Source organism: Pelecanus crispus, chromosome 8 (genome assembly GCF_030463565.1).
Source record: "Pelecanus crispus isolate bPelCri1 chromosome 8, bPelCri1.pri, whole genome shotgun sequence".
Taxonomy (NCBI): Eukaryota; Metazoa; Chordata; class Aves; order Pelecaniformes; family Pelecanidae; genus Pelecanus; species Pelecanus crispus.
This window is the reverse complement of record NC_134650.1, coordinates 43226165-43236815: the sequence shown is the minus strand read 5'-3', so window position 1 is coordinate 43236815 and position 10651 is coordinate 43226165. Positions and strand designations below refer to the sequence as shown.

Below are 10651 nucleotides of genomic sequence, written 5' to 3'. Positions count from 1 at the left end.
CAGCAGCCTTTGGAATGTGCACATAGGGCTCCCAAGTAGCTCTGATGATTAAGGCAATATTTTCATCTTTTCTAAACCTAGCAGGTATGAATACTGTAGGTCTCTATAGTTAAGCAGCTTAGCTTTTAAGGGATGATGGGAGCATTGCATTTAGCTTGTGGAATTCCAAACAGACACAATGCTTGAAAATGAAGTTTACTTGGGACAGCTGAGATGAACCTGTGTATGTGTGAACAGGTGGACAGGATGAAAATTATACAATAATTGTAGACATTGCATTAGCATCCAAAAGAAGCACCTCAAATAATTAGCATCCAAAAGAAGCACCTCAAGTAATAATTATTAAAAACAAAGCAATCCAAAACAGTTAAATGTATCTAGAGGACCACTGTGTGTTTTCCCATCCAATAACTCCTTGTGTTTCTCATTTTCCTCGTTCTCCTTTCATTCTTACTATTGTATCTCTTTGTTGTTGTAAAGACCTCTAGCTTTGATGCTCACACAATGATGCCTTTGATGTAGGAGCTTTATCTCACTTTGCCATGCGTCCAATAGCAGCATATATCAACTTTATCTCCTCTGTTCATGAGGAAAGCACTACTCTAATGTCTTCTCTTCAAACTGACTTCATATGGAATGAGACATTTATCCAATAGGCCTCACAATGGCCATTGCAGTGACTTAGCATCAACACTTGTTCTGTGTGTCGTATCCTTAGATGCAATCACCATTATGTATTAGAAGCAATCTGTTCCATGTTCTATTGCTGCTATTGTTGCAAGCAGCGAAGAGGAAGGAACAATGCTGATGACATGACAAGGGTGACATCTCAAGCTTTTGAAGAAGGCAGCAAAAAGAGTGGTGATGTGATAAGCAAGACCAGTACCACACGGGGCACTGAGCTGAGAATGTGGCTTGGGAGCACAGTTCTGATTTCTCTTGCTGCATGGTTGGCTGTGGAGGAGGCAACCGTTGATGAAGGAATCCCTTGCTCAAAGTACCAGCTAGCTTTCAACCATTCGTGCTATGAGTTTGTTAGACTCCAGCGTACCTTCACAAGTGCCCAGAGCTGGTGTGAGAGAGGAGGGGGGCACCTTGTCTTTATTGAAAATGAGGAAACTCAAGAGTTCTTGCAAAAACATATTGCTGAGGATCAGGAATGGTGGATAGGACTGATCTCAAACTCCTTGCTGAATGAAACTACTGACGGTAGGTGATTTTGAAATAATGTCTTTTTTAAAACTCTATCAGCCCATGATGCTTACTTAATGTCACAACAAATGCAATCAGTCCCTCTGTAGACATCTGCTGAAAAGCCACTGTCCTTTGTTGCTGTAACTTCAGATTTATATTAAGATGTTTTAATTGCCTGCTTCGCTTCCCAGTTGCATTTGTCACCCTTTCTGTCGGATCTTGTGGTGGTGAATTAGATCAGCTTGCTGACCCAGTGAAAAAAATGTGCTGTGTTAGTTCTCTAGTGGAAGAGCAAGCTGAGCCAATTTATCACACTAAGAAGTGCTGCAAGATCTGATGCAAGAGAAATGGTGGAATCTTGAGGCTGGGAGCACAGGGGGAAGTGGTGGTGTCTCTTTTAGTGATTAGATCAGCTTAAATATAAAATGTAATTGAAGACTCCTATGCAAACTAAACCACCTCTGCTTCATTAGGAGCAGGGCTACAGTCCTGCTTTACACGCTCTGACTCTGTAATTGTCTGTGGAACCGTGTATTGTGGAAAAGAAACATTCGGGACATGATTACTTTGTTCACAGGGTTAATGATTTGGCTGGACACTTCAAATATAAGCTACAGTAACTGGTACAAGGATCAGCCATCTCCCTTCTCATCCACATGTGGGTACATCCTGAAGAATGCCAAGTATCAGTGGGGCGTGACTGAAAATTGCAGCCAGGAATTTGACTTCATTTGCGAGTTTGGTAAGATACACAAGAGCTGGAACTGAGAAGCGAGCATGCCATGTTCACAACTGTGCATAACTTGCCTTGTTGCTTTCAAAGTGGCTGCGCAATAACTTAATAAAGTTTATTAAAAGTGAACAAGCAAAAAGCCATATAACCCCAGCAGGTGCTCTTCTTCCAGTGCGCTGATGTAAGGTCTGATCCAAAGAAAGGAACAACCCTGAAACCATGGGAGGTGTAGGCGCTCAGCAACTAGCCATTAAGGTCCAGGTTTCCAACAGAGGGAGTCCAAGTCTGGCTGTAGGCTCACTAATACAACAAAAGTCTTTGAATCCAGTATGCAAGTACAGGTTACCACAAGCACTAGCAGTGCTACTGCCCTGGTCCAGTACTGTACTACTGACATAATTAACAAGTCATTCCACAATAGCAAAACGAACAAAGTTTTGTTTCCTGTTCTGATTTCCTGTTCCACATCCCCTCCCTACCCTCCTCCCCAGCACTCCCAATTCACTCTCATATCCCCAGCACGTCCCACCTCTGCAAACACTTCTCCCTCCCTCAGCTCCCTCCCCTGCAGTTCTGCAGCTGCCTCAGAGCTCCAGCTGTACGTGTTGGCCAGTTGAATCCCACATCGTCCAACAGATAAACATTGGGTTACAGTCCCTACTCCTAGTAGAGGCACTGATGTAGCTTTTTCTCTTCTACCTAGCTATTGATTTTCATGAAATTTTAGGGTGTTTTGAGGTTTATATCTATACATCAAATTTGGCTGAAGATGACTAACATTAAAAATGATTGGGGGAGAGGAAATTGGCAGACGGCACAATCCCTTAAGCTTATTTTCCTTGCAAAAACAGGCTAAAATTGTTTTTCCATTACAACCACGGTAGACAACTGTCTGTTTGTAAGGAAACTATCATCTGTTACCATAGGACCTGTCTTAAAGCCCATTAAATTCAAAGAGTATTTGCATTGTTGAGCAACAATGTCCTACACTACATCCATCATTCCATTACCCAGGAAACCAAGAACAGATTGAGGCAATCATAGCCTTGTCAGTATCTACAGCCCATGTCCATTAATACACATACATATTTCAAGAACAGAGTAGATTCCTCTTTTACCAGCTTTGCACGCAAGGAGTTAGACCTAATATCTCAAAGACGGGCAATATCTTCATTAGTTTCCCTGGGTGTTAAATGTTTGGATGTTCCTGCAACCTGACAGTGCTTAAGTTTGTCTCTCTGTAAAATGGGCACAGTGGTACTTAACAGCTTCACACACAGCTACTGTGAGGCTTGGTTCACATTGAGTTTGAAACTTCAAATGAAACTGATAACTTACCTACTTGATCATCTGAGATAGGTATACACGTACAAACAACTCACCAGAGAGTGTTCTGCCTTCATCCTTTCTTTGGTCATCTATGCTTGCATTATTTGTGTTTCTCAATGCAAGTGAAATCTTTCCTTATTATTATTTCTTCTTATTTCTATTCTACCATTTGGCGCTCTGTAGGTTTGCAATCCATTGTAGCAAAAATAAACGTATTGAACCAGGGTTTGTACACAGGAACACAAACCAGGTTCTGTACATTTTTCCATGTAAAAGTTGCTGAGACAGCAAATACTTATACAAAGTAAAAACCAAAAAAATGCATGAGATGATAGTCCGTATTAGAATTTAAGAGGAAATTATTTTTCAAGCTTATTTAGAGAGCTCTAATCTGCAAACTGATCATGTTGCTATAGCTACAGCCAGGCTTAGATTTAGCTTTTAAATAACAATAGCACACAATTACTGCAGTGTGCACACATTGGCACTGTTAATCAAGGTACTTAAGGGGAATGATCAGAACAGCAACTGGAGGACAATGTATTTAAACCTGAGACAGCCGAAACAAAAACATTCTTTTGCAACACTCCCATATGAGAGCAGTCTTTTGCATCCTTCTCTTTAGGGTATTAAGTATCCTGATTGCTACAGGATACTAAGAATTCTGAAAGATAATTAACTGCCCCAGATTAATCAAAGAATGAGGTGTATGCTTTTAGAGATATGACCTTACTCATTTGAGCAGTCCTGCTGAATGAAGTCAGTCAAATAGCACACAGGAACAAAGGTGTCTCTGTAGCAGAATTGGGATCAGGTCCCATACTTAATATGCAAACTATTCTCCAGAGCAATTACCTGACTATCATGCAAATCACACACCGCCACAAGGCTCTTCCGGAAGTAAGGAGTAACTTTACACCTTCCAGTACTGCAGGTCAAACAAATGCTAAGTGTTTTCCACAAAAATATGTTTGTTTTTTTAATTAAAATATTTTGGTTTATTAAAAATGTTCACAAAGTTTTGTTTAAGGCAGTAAAAAACATAAATCTATTCTTTTTGGATTTTAAAAGAGCAAAAATATTTTATTTTTTGTTCTTTTCCATTTTCTTAATTGTTTAGCTTAAAAGGGAGAAAAGGGAAGAAAGAGAAACAACAACAAAATTGGATATGCAGGAGAATTGTAGCAGGATTTTTCAGAAGTTCAAGAAGTTAAGTCTGATTTTTTTTCTCCTATTAGAAGCTGGCCAGAGCATTGCTTGTGATAATTACAATGCCACTGTACAATGTGGATCAGGAGAAGTTATTCAAATTGGAGACAGCTTCTATGGACGGAAGACCCCTCACTACTGTGTATCGGAGACTCCTCACCAGTATGATACAGATGAAGAATGTAGCTGGATCAGTGTCAAAGATGAAGTAGCAGGTAGTATCTTACAGCATTGCTTGTCAGAAGCATAAAGTATGTGCCAAAGTTCCTGGTCCCTGAAATATTTTATCTTGAATTTCAGTAGAGGTAGCGAATAGGAGAGTGGATTATTCCTAAAAGGAAGGGAATCACAGAGAACTGACACGGAGGAGGTTCCCACAGGAAGATGGATGGAAAGGAAGGATTTTGTGAGGAGCAAAGATTCAGAGAAGGAGAGGGGGAGCAAATGGAGAACAAGGGTTCCTCTCACTGTGTGAAGAAAATATGTGGGCACACCAATTCCCTGCTGAGCTCAATGGGACACCCTAGGTTTGACAGAGATGGAAGAGAACACGTCCATACAAACCTAACTCCAAAGGAGGAGGGGTGCAAAGGCTGGCACCCACGGGGACAGGAGGGCAGGCAGGATCTGCTGCTGCCTGCCGTGCACCGAGCACACAGCCTGCCGGGGCTTGCCAGCCCAAGCAGCGACTATGGCTTGTCCCTGTGGTGATTCTTTGGGCTTCCAGCCAAAATTAAACAAAACACACAACTTCTTTTCCCCCCCCCCCCCCCCCCTCTCTAATTCAGCTTTATTCCAATAAAGTGGAACGGTGCTAAGAAATACTAGGCAATAAGCAACACACTAAAGTCAAAGTGATGTGGGAGTTTGTCTAGAAATCAGTGACATGATATTGCTCCTCCTCCCCATTTTGTTTCTGGAATCATCTTTCATCTGAGCTGTTATGACAGTCAAAGACAAAACCCACTAGTTCATAAAAAACGGTCCTTCTTTCCAGGCCAGTGTCACGGTCTCCAGGCCTGCCAGGTGGCAGCGGATGGCGCTTTCTTTGGAGATCCCTGTCCAGCTTCGGGAAGCTATTTGTCTATCCAATACCACTGCAAGGAAGGTAAGCGGGAAGAGGCTGTCAACACCAAAAGCCTATTCTGCTCTTTGCTGTAACACTGTGACCATTGATACTTATCTTAAAAATCACTGCTCCATCCCCAGGGAAGAACCTGGAAGAGCAGTGACCACTAAAAATAGGCACAAAAATGTAGCTTCCCTGTCCTAACTGAGGGCTTTTGATAGGATACAAAGCCAGGAAATTCAGACACATAAAACGCACTTAAATGAAATTATGTTCCAACAAGAATCTTGACCACTAGGTACGGAAAAGAATCAGCTCCCTACAAGGCCAGGAAATTCAGACACATAAAACGCACTTAAATGAAATTATGTTCCAACAAGAATCTTGACCACTAGGTACGGAAAAGAATCAGCTCCCTGTCACACCACTAATGCACTCAAATTAACAGCAGTATCACCCCTGTCTTGGAGAAGGCCTGCTCTCAATACATGAAAATTAATTGAATTATGTAAGAAATGTAGACAAACAATGGCATTGAATTCTGTCCTTATGTTTTACAGGTCTGCAGCTGGTTGTACCAGATACATGCTTTGTCTTTGAAAAGATCATGGTCAGTTTGAACTGGCTGCTCTCTCCGTACTCTGGCAACCTTTCCTGTATCATTAGCACTGGAGATGGCCACACTATTGATCCTTACTACCCTCTAACGTAAGATATATCCTTCATGTAGCATCAGACAACCAGTAAATGTCACTGTTCGCATTTTATTGAATGCTTTGAGTCTCTTAAATGAGATGTTAAAAATCAACTAGATTAATAATAGACCACATATACAAGACACTTGGATCCTGCAGAAACTTGTTCTGAAATTAATACAAAATTTTATGTCAAGCTGCCAACCACAATCTTTCTTCTGCTTAATATGATTCCTACTTCTTACTAGGGGAATTTATTCCAGATCCTAAGCACACAAAATTACTGAAAACATGTCAGGAATTGCCAAAGAACAGGCAAGCATTTATTTTCTTAAGTTTAAAGAGGTTTTTTTTTATAACATTTAAAATAACACAATGGCATTCTGGAGGTTTTCTTTTATTTTAATTGCATAAAAATTGTGTCTTTAAAGGATCAAACATTTTTCTGCTGGATTTAAAAATCAGGTTTTGTCCTAGTGCTAGGAATGACAGAGAATAGCTCTAGAAATGTATTTGTCTGCTAATGGAATCCTACTTGAGTCAACTAGAAAAATAAGAGTAGAAGAATGAAAACCAAAAAGTAGTAACATACTAGAAATAGTAAACATTCTTTCAGAGCTACAGACAGAGGCCTGTAACTGTAAAGAACTTGGAAAAAAAAATCTTTGATAGTGAACCTTTAAGTGAAATATATTTGCTAGCTGTAAGCAGAGGCTGGCTGTTTTTATGGGAAGCCCTTTTGCCCGCCTACTAAATGGCTGGCAGTCATGCCCATCTGTTTTCTGTGTCCAGTTTGATACCCACTCTTACAGGGATTGCCTTTTCTGGTCTGGTCTTGTGATTGGTGCTTTTTTGCAGTCCAGTTAGAATCAAACTTTTCTTTTCATTAAAACAGCTAATGAAAAATATGCATTGTCAAGAATGATATGTCCTGATCTTTGTTTGCATTTGCTAGGTGGTACCATGATAAGAATATAAATAGTTCAGAGAGAATAGCGTCAGGAATATTACTTATTTGCCTTCCATGGTGTATGTCATTCAAGAAGGATATCCTTAGGTTCTTTTCACCATCCCCCTCTGCTTGTTAGTAATAACAGCAGCTACCACAGACTTTTTCATATCCATTCATCTCCTATTGCTATCATGACCCGACCTGCACCAGACCCAGGAGTGAAGAGATGTTTTTGCCAGCATGGGCAAGTACAGAAGCAGCTGCACATTAAAAAAAAAGAGCAAGGGAGTACTCTGACAAAATGCTGAGCAGTCTCAGCTTCCACTGATATATCTGAGAGATGGTAAATCGGGAATAAAATCAAGAACACAGAAATTAAGGGCACCGTTACATTTTCTAATGTGCATAGTCACAGGTCTGTGCTCAAAGCCAACAAGATGCAGACCAGATCTAATGACACATTACTGAACCGCAATCTACCTACTTTACAGCAGAATGTATCCATCCTTATAGATAAGCTTTGAGAATGACCACCCCGATACACATCCTGAATGACACCATAGCCGGAACAAAGGAACCATCTTCAAACCTAAAAATTCTATGTAAATAAATGAGGGATTACCGTGATTGCAGGAGAGCTCAGTCAGGTCAGAAATTTGGGAACTGTGACCACTGTTATCACGTAAGGCTAAGGACTTCCCAGGACAGTCTTCCAGAAAAAGCAGCTGTTCTCTTTCTATTCTAGACTGGTCAGCAACGTCACATATAGATACTCATCTCCTGGAGAATTTACTGTTTTTGTGGAATGCACCACCAGCGAATGGCACGTGACGGCACAGAAGCGGGTGACTGTTCAAGATAAGATGGATCAACTAAGCATTACTGGGTGCTATAGCCAGCATGAATCCGGGAACAGCTCCCACTGCCGTACGCTGTATGGGGAGTCGTTGTGGATTCAAGTTGAACTCAATGGAGGTGAGGGTGATTACTGTGCATGATTTAAACGGCAGGCTAAATATTATGCTACCCATGGGGTAGAAGGAGGATTTTCATTATGCAAAACAATACTTCTTTTTAGTGCCCTCTACACAAAGCTGACAAAGCATGAGCATAACTTTAGTCACATGAATCTACATGAAGCCGTAGGCATATTTCCATTTTTGAAGTTAGGAATCCACAGAAATGCTTCTCTGATTGAGGGTAAGAGGATGCCATGCTGAGCCGGTCACATTTGCTGATGTATATTTTGTTCTCTTTTCAAGTTCCTGGAATCCATGTATATGCTTAAAAATTAAAATTCAGTAGCGTATGTTTGAATTCTCTTCACTGACCTAACACTCCCAGCAGAAAACATGTGTGATAGACTTCCATAGGGAGCCTAGAGGAACATGAAAGCCTGCATTGCTGCAGTGTTCTTATGACTCCTTTATAAATACCTGAATGCTGCCAGAGCAGCTAGAATTGGATGGCGTATTACACAAGTTGTGAGAAATTTTGAACTGTCTTTTTGCAGGCAACGGCGTGACCTACATTATATTAGCAGATAACATGACACTCACTGAATCCAGTGCAAAGGAAGGAATTGCCCCTCACAATCTGACACTCGACAGTGCCGCTCAAGAGCTGCTGGGCCCAGGGACACATCAGCTGGAAATCCGAGCATCCAGCAACACAACCGCATCAGAGATCTCTGAGAGCATCGCTGTTTGCTTCATTGAGCCAGTATCTGGTCTTCAGGCTGCATTAGCTTCTCACACCCTGCAGCTGGGGGAGAATTTGGAGATAAATGTCTCTGTGTCTCATGGTGCCCCAGATAAACTGAAGTTTGAGGTGATTGGATCTAATGAAACTCACTCTCACAAAGAAGGCGGCCCACATGGGGAACCTCAAACGTACATCATCCCCGTGCACTCGGAAGGTACAGCTGACATCTTCTGTATTTCTAAGACACTCGCAGCTGAGTAGAGGAATTCACATAAACAGTCACAGCACCCTGGGGTAGGGGACAATAACGTACAGGAGAATTTGGTAGCTTTTCTAGCTGCTCAAACTTGGTCTGCAGAACAGTATGAACAGCACAGTCTTATTGACTTGTAAGCGAGCTAAAAAAATTGAATTGGCAAATAGGTTCTCCATATGGAGACTGAAAGCAAGGCTTCACCTGATTTTTGTAATAAGAAAGACAATAGTGACCCAGGGTTTATTTTTTCATGACACGATCTGATTCAAGTACAAATGATGACATTTTCCTGAATCACAAAGTGTTTTCCCCCTGTTTGTTCATATATATATGACTTTTCAAGTTTACACTCTGCATTTTACACTGCGGTAATAATCTGAGATGACAAAGAAAAGGGGAGCTTTGCTGTGTGTCAGTCTCCAACACGTAGTTTTTGTTGGACTTACTTATAAATAAGCTTTTTGGTAATTTTTTCTTTCCATTATTAAGAAATCAAAGCCTTTAAAATGTGGGATTAGGGAGATTGGCCTGAAGAGTTAACTCAGTGGCAGAAGATAAAAATGTTTCCTCCTCTAATGAACTATTCAAATCCCATGCCAAAGCTGGAACACTAGAAACTGACTATGATTTAATTTTATGTTTTAAAAGTATTCAATATTAAAAGGTTTATTTGGTCTCCCTACACCCAATTGAACAACCCTTCCATTCAGGCAGAAATTTTCAGACAAGACAGCTGGTCTCTCAAGATGCTCAAGAAACTTATTTGGACTCCAGTATTAGCACACCTCTAGTTTACTGTGTGGTAATATCATAGCCAGCTGACAAAGAATAGCATTGCAAGTGCCAGGACAAAGGCAGCTGAGTTATTAAAAAGCTGAGATAAAGGGGAAGAACATTCCTTGAAAACCTTTCAGCAGTGGAAACCCATCAGAAAAAAACCACAAAGCTCTTAACAGAAAAGAATAGGATTTTCTTTACGAATTGGATTTTGTATCCCAAATGATGGACTGGTCCCACTGCTATTCTTAACTGGCCATTTGTCTTCTCTAGGTATTTTCCGAGTGAAAGTGGTGGCCATGAATGCCTTCTCAAACATGAGTCTGGATCTTGGGTTCATCACTGTGTTGGCAAACAGTTCTCATAAAGAAGGTAATTGCATTAATCTGACAGTGCTGGTTTTGACCACGTGTCTTTTTGCAATCAGAGTATTTCATGGAGTGTTTAGGGTTTGCATCTGGTAATTGCTTTCCTTCCAGCAACAGTGCTGAAAACATTTGTGGAGGCTTCTTCCTGATGAAGGCAGATACCCACGCTTTGAAGTAGGCATAAATTAGCATAACTCTGTATATGTTACACATTGCACATTTGCTATTTTTCCTAGAAATAATTAGTGAAGTTTATGGCTCGGGACATAGCTCTGAAACCAGGAAATATTTGCATCACAGCAGTCTCATAAATTGCTGTCAGTAAATGCTTCTAGATGGCTCATCCTTACATTTACAAAAGCAGA

General features: G+C 40.8%; 1 protein-coding gene across 1 annotated transcript in view; it reads left to right on the top strand.

Annotated features, from left to right (window-relative positions):
* The first annotated feature begins 755 nt into the window (after positions 1-755).
* The window catches only part of PKD1L3 (polycystin 1 like 3, transient receptor potential channel interacting), a 41204-nt gene continuing 31308 nt past the window's right edge, over positions 756-10651 (top strand). The window contains exons 1-8 of the mRNA XM_075715931.1: positions 756-1209; positions 1772-1936; positions 4495-4680; positions 5463-5573; positions 6095-6242; positions 7927-8156; positions 8695-9099; positions 10192-10290. Of these exons, the coding sequence (XP_075572046.1) occupies positions 756-1209; positions 1772-1936; positions 4495-4680; positions 5463-5573; positions 6095-6242; positions 7927-8156; positions 8695-9099; positions 10192-10290 (1798 nt within the window). The remainder of the gene's footprint in view (positions 1210-1771; positions 1937-4494; positions 4681-5462; positions 5574-6094; positions 6243-7926; positions 8157-8694; positions 9100-10191; positions 10291-10651) is intronic.